The sequence below is a fragment of the Onychomys torridus genome, chromosome 8 (assembly GCF_903995425.1).
Source record: "Onychomys torridus chromosome 8, mOncTor1.1, whole genome shotgun sequence".
Classification (NCBI taxonomy): Eukaryota; Metazoa; Chordata; class Mammalia; order Rodentia; family Cricetidae; genus Onychomys; species Onychomys torridus.
In genome coordinates this window covers 88,079,991-88,094,846 of record NC_050450.1, presented here as the reverse complement: position 1 = coordinate 88,094,846, position 14,856 = coordinate 88,079,991, and the positions used below count along the sequence as shown (strand labels likewise).

The 14,856-nt window shown below is 50.7% G+C and overlaps 2 protein-coding genes across 2 annotated transcripts; both read left to right on the top strand.

The window, feature by feature from the left end:
• The first annotated feature begins 518 nt into the window (after nucleotides 1–518).
• On the top strand, nucleotides 519–4,130 carry Krt36 (keratin 36). The gene is made up of 7 exons (XM_036198128.1): nucleotides 519–1,001; nucleotides 1,632–1,714; nucleotides 1,945–2,101; nucleotides 2,579–2,740; nucleotides 2,841–2,966; nucleotides 3,139–3,359; nucleotides 3,721–4,130. Exons 1-7 carry the CDS (start codon nucleotides 543–545, stop codon nucleotides 3,914–3,916), a joined length of 1,404 nt encoding a protein of 467 aa, XP_036054021.1. The 5' UTR covers nucleotides 519–542; the 3' UTR covers nucleotides 3,917–4,130.
• Nucleotides 4,131–9,981: 5,851 nt separating this feature from the next.
• Nucleotides 9,982–13,905, top strand: Krt35 (keratin 35). The gene is made up of 7 exons (XM_036198129.1): nucleotides 9,982–10,493; nucleotides 11,250–11,332; nucleotides 11,511–11,667; nucleotides 11,867–12,028; nucleotides 12,307–12,432; nucleotides 12,920–13,140; nucleotides 13,420–13,905. Exons 1-7 carry the CDS (start codon nucleotides 10,023–10,025, stop codon nucleotides 13,565–13,567), a joined length of 1,368 nt encoding a protein of 455 aa, XP_036054022.1. The 5' UTR covers nucleotides 9,982–10,022; the 3' UTR covers nucleotides 13,568–13,905.
• The last annotated feature ends 951 nt before the right edge of the window (nucleotides 13,906–14,856 follow it).

Here is a 14,856-nt window from a genome sequence, read left to right as displayed (position 1 = left end):
CTGTCCCATTCCTTTTCCTGCAAAGTCTACACTCTCCTTTTTCTTTATGGCTGAATAATATTCCACTATATATCCTGTACTCCCCTTTCGTGGCTCCGGTGGCCCAGGCATAGATGAACAACTGTGGAGTACAGGTGGCAGATGGACAGATTGAGCTCCCCAAGGGAAGACAAGCAGGGAAGACAGAGACCAAATGTCATATGCAAGGCCACTCCCAGTTTATGAGATCTGGGGCAAAGACACTTTGAAGAGGTAATAAAATTTAGCCTGCTAGGAAATGACGATGGCTGAGAGTCCTGACTTAGCAAACACAATTGAACAAGTTATGTTTTTCTTTTACAAGGAAAGATATTCTGATGGATAGCGAAAATGACATTCTAATGAGATAGGCTTTCTGGGATTGGAAAGGGCTTTCCCAAGAGCTAAAGACCTGGAACACGCCACCACCCCATCCATGGAGAGTGTATATAAGCACTGTAGGGAGGCCTGGAGTGTCCATCACCTGAGCTCCTACCTAAGCTGCTACCTTCTTCGCTAGCATCATGGCCACCCAGATCTGCACCCCAACCTTCTCCACTGGGTCTGCCAGGGGCCTCTGTGGCACCACAGGCAGCTTCTCTCGGATGTCTTCCATCCATTCCATGGGCTCCTGCAGGGCCCCCAGTTTGGTTGGCACTGTGGGGTCCATGTCCTCCTTCAGGACAGGCTTCTCTGGCCTTGGGGGCTGCTTGCCAGGCTCCTGTTTGTCCTCTGGGTACCCTTCCTCTGGCTTCGCCGGGAACGGGGGCTGGTTCTGCGAGGGCAGCTTCAATGGCAATGAGAAGGCGACCATGCAGGTCTTGAACGACCGACTGGCCAACTACCTGGAGAAGGTGCGGCAGCTGGAGCAGGATAATGCACAGCTGGAGTGCCGCATCCGGGAGTGGTACGAGTGTCAGGTGCCATATATCTGCCCGGACTACCAGTCCTACTTTAAGACCGCCGAGGACTTGCAGCAGAAGGTAATGGGCCAGGTCCTCTCCCAGCTGGCCAGGCAACTCCTGGAAGCCTGCCATTCCAAGACTCAGCCACTCTCTGAAGTTTACAGGGGAGCCTTCTAGAAGGAGAGCTCTACTCTCTGGGGCTTGGTTCCCTGGGAACCCAGGCTTCTTTGCTGGTCTCTGTACCCTGTTACCAGCTATTCTTCCCTCCCTCATTGTCTTAGCCTAGGGAGGGGAGGAGCATGTCTCTAGTCCTCATAAGGTGTAGTACTGTTCCTGACACCTTCCTAGCCATTGGCTTACTTATTCTTCATCCTGGAGATAGGGGTATTACTATACCCATCTAACAAATAAAGGGGTTGAATTTTGAGAGGCTCAGCAACTTGAATGTGGGATCCAGAATCAGAATCCACTTCTGATATATCAGAATCTCACCTTGATATATCCTACTGGGGCACCCTGAAGGCTACAGAAGCCAGGACCAATGGGGTCAGTGATGTGGTGTCCCTCCTGGGGCCTGTTCTCCCTCCATGTCTGGATATTTGAAGATGTTGCCTGTATTGAGAGGCATCCATGAGCTGGGTTCCTTCACCCCACAGGTTTCACATTGCTGGGACTTCCCTAGTTCAGGGAAAACCTCTTGTTTTTCAGATCTTGCTGACCAAGTCTGAGAATGCCAGGCTTGTGTTACAAATTGACAATGCCAAGCTGGCTGCTGATGACTTCCGGACCAAGTGAGTGGCCCAACCAGGGGAGGTTTGCTCTGTGTCAAACTCTGTCCCCTACATTTTGGGAACTGGTGAGGTGGGAATAAAGCCAGGTGTAAATGGGAAGACATAGAAGAAGCCCTGGATCCCTCCTGGGACAAGGGGAAGGACCACTGTGTTTCTGACTCCAAGTTAGCCACAGCAGTTTGGCCCAGGGCTTCCCTGGCTGCAGACTTGGCAGGGTTCTATGTGTGCAGGTATGAGACGGAGCTGTCCCTGAGGCAGCTGGTTGAGGCGGACATCAATGGCCTGCGCCGGATCTTGGATGAGCTGACCCTGTGTAGGGCTGATCTGGAAGCACAGGTGGAGTCCCTGAAGGAGGAGCTGCTGTGTCTCAAGAAGAACCATGAAGAGGTGAGGCTGCTGCCTCCTGAACCCCAAGGTCCCCATCCAGCCAACGAGTCCCTGCTGGCCCCTGGGCTTATTTTATATGGCAGGAAGTACATGCAGCCCTTTATATCTTATTTCACCATCACAGTAACCCCAAGAGTTAGAGCCCACTGTACGCTCCATTTCACAGCTGAGAAGATGGTCATAAAGATGTGATGTCATTTGCCTACAGTCATGCAGAGACTACACCCTTACCCATGACATTACAACTCCATTTAGATTATGATGTCTAATAATAGTTCTATTTGCTTGGTGGGTAATCCCCAAATCCTCAGAAGGATCTAGGTATAGATAGACCAATGGGGAGAGCCACATTCAAAGAGGCCAGCTCTCCTGCATCATGGTCCCCGAGGGAGGAAGGAAAATTTTAACCCAGGTCACTGAACCTACCAAGCAAGCCCCTTGTTCACAACCTTGTGCCATCTTGCTTTGTCACTGCAGGAAGTCAATGCACTCCGTTCCCAGCTTGGGGACCGACTGAACGTGGAGGTGGATGCTGCCCCTCCAGTGGATCTCAACAAGATATTGGATGACATGAGATGCCAGTATGAGACCGTGGTGGAGAATAACCGCAGAGATGTGGAGGCTTGGTTCAACACTCAGGTAGGGCTGACAAGCCAGGTCTATAGGCTGTGGGGTGGGGGGTCACTGTGTAGAGAGGAGACACTAGGTCTCATCCTGTTCTGCATTCTCTCTTCCACAGACCGAGGAGCTGAACCAGCAGGTGCTGTCCAGCTCTGAGCAGCTGCAGTGCTGTCAGACAGAGATCATCGAGCTGAGACGCACAGTCAACGCCCTGGAGATCGAGCTGCAGGCCCAGCAGAGCATGGTGGGTGGTCTCTGCCCAGCTGACTGGCCACCGTTCATTGAAGGCTCTCTGACTTACCAATGTGCTGGCCATCATGCTATAACAGGGCCTAATCACTGTGTTTGGATACTAGGGTAGTGGGTCGTTTAGGGTGGAACTCCTCCTCCTCAATTGCTCTTCTTTCCCACTGTAGCGGAATTCTCTGGAAGCTACCCTGGCTGAGACAGAGGCCCGCTATGGCTCCCAGCTGGCTCAGATGCAGTGTCTGATCACCAACGTGGAGTCTCAGCTGGCTGAGATTCGTTGTGACCTGGAGCGGCAGAACCATGAGTATCAGGTGCTATTGGATGTCAAGGCCCGGCTGGAGTCAGAGATTGCCACCTACCGTCATTTGCTGGAGGGTGAAGACTGCAAGTGAGTGACACGGGACTCCCTGAGCTGGGCTGAGAGAAGGGCTTGACACACTTTCAGAGCCCAGTGGTTGTTACAAAGATGAAGGTAATTAAGCTAGAGCCATTGAAGATTCCTTCTGGTCCCATGCTTTGAAAATGTTCAAGGGGACATGCTAAGCCGAGGCACAAGCCCACCTTTAACCATCTTTTTGGTGGAAGTTCCTAGTCTTCCCTCCTACAGCTCCATTCTCCCTTCCCTGGGGTTTCAGAGTCATTGAAATGCTCTGATATCGTTCATTGTTGTTACTACTGTCCAGCATGATTCCCGAAATCGGTCTAATGCTCCAATGCCAAGTGCATCATATGTGATTTCATTTCTTCAGGCTTCCTGCCCACCCTTGTTCCACGGAATGCAAGCCTGTTGTAAGAGTTCCTTACACCCCCTCTACACCCTGCACCCCGGCTGGACCTTGCACCCTAGCTCCTCAAGTTGGCACCCAGATCCGTACCATCACTGAGGAGATCAGAGATGGAAGAGTTGTCTCCTCCAGGGAGCATGTGCTGCCCCGTGCACTGTGACTGGCCACCAGTGAGGCCTAGGCCACAGGAAGGAGGACAACTTGTGGCTTTTGGCAGCTAAATTATTTTGCACCTCCCTAGGGCCCTCCTTGCTTAGCAGGTTTTTCTACTAAAATTCATCTATTGTTTCTGGTCTTAACTGTGCTTTATACGCCATGCAAAACCAGGTTCCCCTGGAAACATACCCAATAAAGTGTTCTCTTGGCATAGCAAACCTGATTCTGACTCTGTTGATTCTCCCATGGATAGTGTCCTGAGGTGTTTGGGCATGGGATACAGTAAAGTCACTGAGTGATCAAAAATATTTAATATTGGATGCTTCAGGTTCTGGTAAACAGACACTGACCACCCCACCCAGTCTTGGTGGGTGCTCGTCATTATTCCCAGATTGGCTTTGCCTGTAGGCATCTACCCTAAGATAGCCAGAGAAGATGCAAAGGTTCCAGCCTTCCTTAGCAGTCCTGTTGGGATCAGTGGTCATCTCCCATTTCTTCCTACTTTCTCCCTTGGTGAGCTCCTGTCTCCCCCACTTCCCAATATCGGTCAGTTCAATAGAGATGAGTCCCTAGGGCCAACCAGAGAGTGTTGGTCTCAGGTAGCCCAGCCTCAGCCAACCACACCATGCGGGGGTGGGAGGTGGGGTGTGGGGTGTGGGGTAGGGAGGGTGGAGTTGAAGTGAACTGGGAGGTGAAGACAGAGTCAGCTAAATCCATGTTCCTAATATGGGGATTTGAGAGTAATAGAGGACCTCAGAGGGTACTTTTGTTTTCTGTTATAAAGACACGTTTGCACTCCATATTGTAGAAAGGAGTCAGTGCATAGACGTTAAGAGTTTAGCATGTATGCACTGTTAATGGTTTATCTGTCCTAACAACTCCCACCCCCAGCTCAGATGTCCCGGGAGGAGCACAAAGTTGATGATGGTGGATAGTCACTAGACTTAGAATTTCAGGAAGTTCCTGAGCACAGACATCCACAGAATGAGGGGGAGTGCTGAGATGATAGAGGTACAGACATCACAAGTCTCAGGAATGCATCTGACAGCCTGACCGAGCTCCAGAGTGATTGACAGCTTCTAGTCTCTCATCCAGTCCAGTGTCCTATGAAGTTGCTGGCAGGAGATGAGATGAGAGGCATTTTTTTTTTTTTTGAGTGACATAAACCCATTACCTTTTCAGATTACCATCTCTCTTAATAAAGCACAACATAGATTGGATTCCTGTTTCTATTCATTGGCCTTTGTGGTAACAGGCAGCATGAACTCCCATATTGCAGTTACAGGAAGTATAGGGTGGCAGGGATAGTGTGGTGCAGGGGACATCCAGACTGCTATGGGAGGTGGAGCTCAGGGTGTGTGGATTCGCCGGGCTGAGCTGTGCTAGCCTGTGTATGGAGCTGAACTGGGCTAGTAGAAGCAGAATTGGGCTATGAGAAGTCAGAGGTTCCATGTTGGCCTTTCTGCCTTTTGACCCGTTCTTCAGTTCAGAACACAGACCCAGAGCTGGGAGTGACTTACACCAGATCACACAGCAGTGAGGGACTGAGTCCTGGCCATCACCCAGCTCTTCTGCCTTTGCCTCTGGGCTTTTACTTGAGGCCCAGGTAGTGCTGCCAACGCTACCATATATTTGGTGACTAAGCCAAAATGAGGAAGCCAGAGGTTCAGCAGAAGTACCCCAGTTAGGTCCTAGGATAAGATGTTCACAGGTAGAATGGAAGTGTCTTGGCCGGTGATGCTCTGCAGCTCTCCAACTCATGCCCAGGCATGCCCAGGGACTCCTTTAGTCTCAACAGTTCATCTGTGAGCTGGAGCTTCTGGGAGCCCTGATGGGACGATGTGTGTTAGCACTCAACACGTGGTGCTTAGCAGAGCTGATCTGAATGAAAACGAGGAGTCTGTGGGCTACACTCAAACAGCCCCATGTTACTGTGAGTAGTTCTAACAGCCCTGAGAGCCTGTGAGTAGTTCAATAGCCCTGAGTGACTGTGAGTTCTTCAAACAGCCCTGTGCGATTGTGAGTACTTGGTTTGGTCATGTGTCATTGCTTCAATTCATTAAATCCTTCAGAGCACTTGAGTTAGTGAAGGAACCCCTCCTATGCTCAACCTCACCCACACACCCTTGACTGAGGCCACTGACGGACAAACTGGAGTGCCACGCGGCACAACAGTTGGAAGTCCTAGGACTTCTTGGTTCTTTTGACTCCTACCCCACTGCTCTCTCCAGAATACCAGGAGAGAGATGAGATGATACAGGACGCTTAGTTCCAAGGCGGTCAATTTAGTCTCTACTTTCTAGATACAATATCTGGTATGTCACTCAGGCTTCAGTGAGTAAATTAGAAGGTAAGGCGTGAGGACCTCCTCACCCCATCCAGTAAGTTCTGTGCTAATACGCACCGGGGCTCAGCCAGGGAGGAGCAGGGACATGAGCCTAGCCGCATCAACCATGACTAACAGGCAAGGCTCCCATGGGGCAATCACCTAGTTGCAGACCTTCTCTCACTCCCAGGATCAGTTTGGGGATAGCAAGAGCCAGGGCAGGGCAGGGTTGTGAGTTGCGAGCACGGGGAAAGATAGTTGAGTGTCGGCGTGATTAGGGAAGGGTTCCAGGAAGATTTGGATTTGCCAGAAACCTTCAAGGATGGGCAGAAAAAGGAGGCAAGAAGGGAGAAGGTATTTTAGGGCATGGCTGAGCATGTTCATGCCATGTTCTGGGGACAGCACGGAGCATATCTGGACAGAGAACAGATCTTGAGGGGGAAGATTATCAGGAAGCTTCTAAACAATGTTAGTTCTTGCTGACATGGGGTTCTAGGCAATTCGTTATTTTAGTTTTTTTTTTTTAAATTCCAAGGGAGTAGTGGGGGAAGAAATGGAGCAGCACGGTTTATAGACGATTTCATAGCACTGAAAACATTACTTACCTGTTTTTTAAAAATCTTATTATCTGAAAACGTCTTATCAGGACTTTTCAGCCACACCTTTGAGTTGCCTCACGGGCCTGTCTTCCTTGAGCAGGTGGCTTTTGTTCTCTGCTGGGGACCCGGCTTGTTGGGGCAGGTGCAGTTGGTTCCTGTCTTGGAGTTTCTGCCTCCTTATCTCTGAGAGTGGGACTCTCAGAAGGATGCCTTCCCCTCTTTTCCTAGTCATCCATTCATTCATTCTTTCTTCCTTCCCTTCTTCCTTTTCTCCATTCTATGTCTTCTTCTCCTCAAAACTCTTTGTTTCTTTATGTAGCGCAGTCCATTCATTCACTCAGTCACCCCCTCGCACACTCACTTACTCACACTCACTCCTGTACTCACTCTCGAATTCACTCAAACACTTGGAGACATCTAGAAGGGCCGCGCCGTTTCTGACATTGCAGAGGGGTCTTCAAAAGAAGTATGAGGTTAGTCCCCAGGGCAGTCCCTTGGAAAGATGGGGCTGGAACACAAGACAGAGGCTGGCAGGTCACAGAGGACAAAGGGAGTCTCTCCCAGTCGCTTCCATGGGTTCTAAGTGTTGGGTGGGCACAGCAGGACTGGAGAGGGGTGTGAGCTCTAAGGAGAAAAAAATGGCTGGGACTGAGCCCCCAGAGGCAGTGGGACAGGTCTGAGGACCGGAGTCACTGGAGGGCCAGGGCTATGACCTCCTAGCAGAGCCTTTGTGGACCTTGCATAAACTATTCATTGCCCCACCTTGGGATTTCCGTGGGAGTTGGCACCTTTCTATCCGTGCAGGGTGTAGGTGGTACTGGGGGTTTAATTTAAGGGGACTGAACACTTTTGCACAAGAGCCATATCTGCTACCTCTGCTATTACTTGGCTGGCTCCTAAAGCACCGTGAGTACTCATCTATCCAGTAGGGTTACTGATGATGCCAGTCACATGCTTCATGAGGATGTTGTGAGGACTGAGTGAGAGGATGTGTAGAAAGACTGAGCACAGGTCCTGGCACATTCTGAGTGCTCAGTGGCTGATGGAGGGCCCCGCTGCTATTGCCATTAGTAGGGTGGTTTGGAGGAGTATTCAAAGCTGCCAACAGCACTTGGCCCCTATCTAGAAAGCTCAGGCTTTAGTAAAGCCCCACCAAGGAAGCCCTGTGACCCTTGGGCTTGAGTGGATTAATACAGAATTCCCAGGCCTTCCTGCTGTGTCTTTTCTGGGCCATGTGGCTTCAGAGTTCCCAGGTGAGCCCAGAGCACATCCCCAGGAAACTGTGGCCTAGGAGGGGGATGGGTGGGAAACACAAATACTCCAGGAGGCTCAACCAGGCTCTCAGCTCAGCTGCATCTTTGCACTGAGGCATGGCCTTTCAGGGAGGAGAGGCTGAGGCAGCCAATGGGACCCTAAGATTGTGCTGGGTGGGTGCTGATCACACCGGGTCCCAGAGTGTGGAAAGGGTGCAGTGACTCATGGGAGTTCTATATCTGAGGAACCTATTTACCTGGCCCACAGCATAGGGGACTGCGTGCTTAGAGTCTGTCCCCACTCTAATGACAGCTGCTCGGCATTACCAAGCTCCAGTTCAACAGGACTGCACTTGGGAAGGGATTGGCTGCTGTCCCTTAGGAGCACTTGCTACAAGCAGGTGCTGTCTGAGCTTCTCCAAGCTCAGTTAATGCTTAGGGCGACCCAGGGTGCGGGCGTGGATGTCTGTTCTCATTACAGAAGAAGAAGCGGAGGGGGACCCTGAGAGGTGGAGTCAGGTGCTTCACGGTTGGGCTATTCGAGCCCACAAGTTCAGATGTCACTACTGGGTCAGGTTGCTTTTCTTGGGATTCCAGGGTGTGAACCTCATGCCCTTGTGGATCTCCTCTAATTCTCTCCTTTCTGTTTTCTATAGACTATTATATCAAGCAGCCAGGGACAGATTCCCAGGTTCTGCCTGCCACAAGCTGGAGGTGCTAAGCAAGTTCTTACTGTATCTGAGCTTTGATGTCTCCAGCTACAGGATGTGGACCATGAGCTCAGGTCTGTGGAGAGCACACGTGGGAAGGTGCTGAGCACCATACCTGGCTCATGTCAGGTCTCAGCTCATGGCTACATCTTAATAGGAAGATAGTAGGTGTTCTTAGAAGAGTAAGCAGAACCCCAAACCACAGGACAGCACAGAAGGCACACCCCATAGGCTTTCACCAATGGCATTCCATCCCCATCACCATCTCTCCTCAGTCCTGGTTCCAGGGCTCACTTGTTCACATACTGGACTGGTCAGATGTCTCGTCAGACCTTCTAGGCATTGGGTCAGCCAGTTTCCAGAGCAGAGATAGCCTCGGAGGCTCAGGTTCCTTGTACCTGCTGAGGAAATGTATAAATCAAACACTCACATTCTCCTTTGCCAATTCAGGCAACTAGAAGGAAATCCTCCACTTCTACCTGGGCTGGAAAAGCCATGTCCTCCCAAACATGGCTCCAGCTGTCACAGGGTCAGGAACTGACTTTGGGTTATTTTGGTTAGACTTGAGGCTATGTAACCAGAACAGAACTTCTTGCAAGGAAGCAGGGGACTGTCTGCCAAGGCTCTCTTGGGTTGAAGGTTATGAACTGTCCCATTTTGTCCAGGACAAAAAGTTCCCTGGATCACATTAAATCTACAATAGTCCAGAGGAACCTGGGATGGTTGTTTACCATGGCCATATCTTCTGGACCTATTCAAGAGATTTTTATGTTTTCCCAAGCTACAAGACCCCTGCTTGCTACCCCCTCCCCCAGACTGTCCATCAAAAGAGACAAGGCTAAAGAAGACAAGACAGGTGGCTGGACTCCCACGCCTGTTGAACAAAGAGGCTGAGGTCTGGGTTCTGATGACAGGCCCCTTTGAAGAGCTGATGCAGACTGGGTCTTCCCAGGGTGTAGGGCTATGGGGGTGAGTCTCCACATATCCACTTGTCCAACGGGGATTCTGTTTTACGAGGCCAGGATATGTTCATGGGTAGCTAAATAACAGGCTAATGAGAGGTTTTGATAGAAAGTGGAATTAACTTTAATGAGGAGAAAAGACTTTGTAAGGGCCAACCAACGCCCACTGGGGCAGAGGTATAAAGTCAAGCTAGGGAGCTGCTTCTCTGTGTCGGGGTGTCTACTCTCAGAGATCTACCGTTTACTGGGCTGCTGTGGCCATGGCTTCCAAATGCCTCAAGGCCAGCTTCTCCTCTGGATCCCTCAAGAGCCCAGGTAAAGCTGGAGGGGGCTCCACTCGAATGACCACAATGTACTCCAGCAGCTCTTGCAAGCTGCCAAGTCTTTCCCGGGGAGCCCGGAGTTTCTCTGTGTGTTCTGCTGGCCTGGGTAGAAACAATTACAGGGTTTCCAGCTGCCTTCCAGCTCTCTGCCTCCCCACCGGAGGCTTTGCCACCAGCTACAGCACCAGTGGAGGTTGGTTTGGGGAGGGCATCCTCACTGGCAATGAGAAGGAGACCATGCAGATCCTGAACGACCGCCTGGCAAGTTACCTGGAGAAGGTGCGGCAGCTGGAGAAGGAGAATGCCAGCCTGGAGAGCCGCATTCGTGAGTGGTGTGAGCAGCAGGTGCCCTTTATGTGTCCCGACTACCAGTCTTACTTCCGGACCATGGAGGAGCTCCAGAAGAAGGTGAGTGGTTTGGAGTGGCTTCAGGTCTAGAAGCCAGAACATGTGTGATAATAGCTTGGATCCCATGGGGAACTTTGGGAAGGAACAGAGCTTATTCTTCAATTCCCCCTGATGATCTTAGCCCAGTCTATCAGATGAGGACACTCAAAGCCAGGCTGGTTAAGTGACCTAGATGGCAATTAGTAGAATCAGAACTTGAACACACAGTGTATTAACTAACTGGCTGTGTGACCTTTGCTATCACTGTCCATCTCTCTGAATTTTAATGTCTTTGTCTTAAAAAGGCAAACAGCATGGATTTGGTATATTTAGTGAAGCTTGGTTTCTGCATCTGTGAAGCAGAGAAGATATTTTCTCTCTAAGTCCTTATTCCCAAAGGGCTCAGCTGGAGCATTTGTGACCAGAGAACTAGAGCACACCTGTTAGCAGCAACCTGCCTTAGGCCCACGGCAGGCCTGGGGGATAGGAAGGTGGGAAGAAGTGTCATTCCCTCATGCTGCAGTATTTCCTGTAATATGCCTTTGCCTTCTCTCTAGCCCTTGACTATATATCATAGGCACACCACATTGCAAGGGATCTTAGGGTCTATACCAGCTCTCCCGTCTCATGGAGTCCCACACTGTTGAGATCCAAGGACGGGAATGCACCTCCTTCCATGGGCAGCTCTTGCCAGACTGTCCCACCAATAGAAGATCCTTTTTTTTTTTTAAAAAAAAAAAAAAAAAAAAACATGAAATCACTTCTTTATGTCCCCAGACTCTTTGCAGCAAGGCAGAGAATGCCAGGCTGGTGGTGCAGATCGACAATGCCAAGCTGGCTGCCGATGACTTCAGGACCAAGTGAGTGGTCCTGCTTGTCCCCGGACTGGATGCTGGTGATGGTTGGTCTCAGGGTTTCAGCTGTACTCAGTCATTGAGGCATGAGGGCAGAGCTTACAGCACCAGGCTAGTCTGAGGTGGGGCTTGGCTTTGATACAAATGGATTCACAGGTTTGGGTACCTTGCTCTGTGTTTCCAGGTATGAGACGGAGGTTTCCCTGCGGCAGCTGGTAGAGGCTGACATCAATGGCCTGCGCAGGATCCTGGATGACCTGACTCTGTGCAAGGCTGACCTGGAAGCACAGGTGGAGTCTCTGAAGGAAGAATTGCTCTGCCTCAAGAAGAATCACGAGGAGGTGAGTATGGGGGAGGAGGTGAGCATGGGGGAGGAGGTGAACATGGGGGAGAAGGTGAGCATGAAGGAGGAGGTGAGCATGGGGGAGGAGGTGAGCATGGGGGAGGAGGTGAGCATGGGGGAGGAGGTGAGCATGGGGGAGAAGGTGAGCATAGGGGACTAAGGCAGCCACCTAGAAACAGACCCTATCTATGTCACAGGAAGTGAACTCACTGCGCTGCCAGCTTGGCGATCGGCTCAATGTTGAAGTGGACGCTGCTCCACCTGTTGATCTGAACCGTGTTCTGGATGAGATGAGGTGCCAGTATGAGACCTTGGTGGAGAATAACCGAAGGGATGCAGAAGACTGGTATGACACCCAGGTAGGTACCTGGAAGCAGTCAGTGCAGCAGAGGTGTAGTCATCCACAAGTGTCTTTGGAGCTCTGAACTAGAAGCCAGAGATGGAGGGTTTTACCTCTGTTTTGACTCCATCTTGTAACCATGCAGTCTTTCCAGCAAGCATGGTGGGAAATGGGTTGGAGTGGGCCATCTGGAAGGTTGTCCTTGACTCATCATACTCATGGTTCCAAGTGATCTCTGTAGTCTTTGAAGCTGAAACCTCAGAGTTCCTGATCACATCCCGTGTGTGTATGTTGCAGACCGAGGAGCTGAATCAGCAGGTCGTATCCAGCTCAGAGCAGCTGCAGTCCTGCCAGGCAGACATCATTGACTTGAGACGCACTGTCAACTCCCTAGAGATTGAGTTGCAGGCCCAGCAGAGCATGGTAAGCACTAGGGTCTGGTAGAACAGCTGCTGAGCCAAGCTTGGAGGCATGCAACCCCCGGATTCCACATGGTGGCCATACACACTGATTCCAAGAGTTCAGATTCTTTGCTCAGGGCTTCCCTGTGTAGAGAGGAGGATGTGAAGGCCAGAAACACATCACAACTGCCCTTATGCTGAAAGACAAGAGGGTCTATACCTTCCTCTATGCCCTGGTAGTGACTCCTTTATTTACACAAGATCTACTTTTGTGTAATTATCAGTTGTCCAGAGGTACTTCTAGGAAGGAGATGCTGTCTAGATCAACGGGCTACAGGAGCTTGGGCTAGCTCATCTTCAGTGGGGTGCGACTGTGGTTTCTCCTAGCTCAGTGACTCTCTAAGCTTCCATTCTGGTATTCCAAAGTCCCACTGAGACCCAAGTGGATCTTCCTTGATAGTTCTCTGGCCTCTAATCTGGTCCTCTTCCCACAACCCTGGTCCTTCCAGAGAGATGCTTTGGACTCCACCCTGGTAGAGACAGAAGCCCGCTATAGCTCTCAGCTGGCCCAGATGCAGTGCATGATCGGCAGCGTGGAGTCCCAGCTTGGTGAGATCCGGGCTGACCTGGAGCGTCAGAACCAGGAGTACCAGATGCTGCTGGATGTCCGGGCCCGGTTGGAGTGTGAGATCAACACATACAGGGGCCTGCTGGAGAGTGAGGACAGCAAGTGAGTATGGCTCTCACCTCTCCAAAGTTCTGGGGAGACCACATGGTGCCCAGGAAGAACATACCCTGATCCAGGAACCTTGGGGGTTTAGCTCTGATCTTGGGACAAACTCATTTGTTTGCTCTGGCTGGTTCTGTTTTCCTCTCTGAGTACCTGTCCCCCCTTGGGTAAAACAAGGTAACAGGATTTAAAAGGTGCCATTCTGTTTGTATAGTCTAGGATCTGTTCAGTGTTATCAAACTTGAGTATGATAGTAATCGACTCTCTTCTGTCTCCCAGGCTTCCCTGCAACCCGTGTGCTCCTGACTACTCACCCTCCAAGACATGCCTTCCCTGCCTTCCAGCAGTCTCCTGCAGCTCCGGAGCAGCCCGGGCAACCAACAGCCCCCGCCCTGTCTGTGTTCCCTGCCCAGGGGGCAGGTTCTGAGAAGGACAGATCCAGAGGGTCAAGGCCATTGCCTTCAGCGTTCTGAAATGGCCTCTAGCCAACTGTAACTCTTACAGCCCAGGTCTACCCATTCATGCTGAACCCATGCCCAGGCTCTGAGAGGGCTCCCTGCATGCTTTAATGTTTCTTAGACCCTGTCAACTGAGGCTGGTTGCCCTTCAGGACTTGACTCCTCATCATTTCAATGGGCTCCAGGGTCTCTTTTCTGGACCTGTTCCTTGGTCAGTCTTTCTTTCTGAGTGTGTTTTCATAGGTTCTGAAATTCAATACAGTGTACCCAGGGTGGGACAATAAAGCCGTTTGCTCTGGCTCCTAGTGACTGACAACATTTTCATGTTGATTTGTGTCCATGTTGGGTTCAGACTGACTGTTGGGAAGATGCATGGGGGATATTTGACCAAGGGTGACCCTGGAAATAACAGGGTCCCCATGCTTCTCATTGTGGGTGGTTAGAAGACTGCAATGGAGTGTTTTTTTCTCCCTTCTGTACATGTCTGGAATAGCCTTGGGTGTTACTCTTTGGGCTCCATCCACTTTCCGCCACTTTGAGACAGGATTTCTTTGCCCTGAAACTTGCCAAATATGCTGGACTGGCTGATCAGAGAGCTCCAGGGACCTACCTAATTCTGCATAGACATTACAAGTATGTACCACTATACCTGACTCTTTTTTTTTTTTCTTAAATGTGAGTGCTGGGATTGAACTCAGGCCACTGTATTTGCAAGGCAAGCACTTTGTCAACTGAAGGCCTTGCTGTGAGGCTTTTTGCTTGGTTTCCCTGATGAGGACCTTTCTGCAAGGTCCCTGTGTGGTGACAATTGTATCCTACTTTCCCTCTGGTATACATAGCAACCCTTAGGGGTCACAGAGTAGGCCTGATAAAGATAAGTGAGAGAGAGAATTGGGGTCACTTTATTAGCCTGTGCATGCTCCTCATAAAGCAATGGCATGTGCCCCACACTCAGGGACTTAGGGTTCATTCATATTAACTCTCCTCTTCCCTGACAGCCCTTTCCTGAAACTCCTCCAGTTCAGGAAATCTCCTAACTCCTAAGTTCACAATTCCACCACACTCAGGCAATGGAGACTGAGCCTGGGCTGGGGCTCACTTCATTTGTAACTCAGAAGCTCTTGACCCAGGAGGCCCCTGTGTGCTCTCTAGCAACTAGTGAGGTGTGAGGCAAGGATGCAGGAACTCCCAGCATCCCCCACTGCAGCCTGCCATTTTTGTTCAGAATGTCTCCTCTCACAAGACCAATCCAATCCCA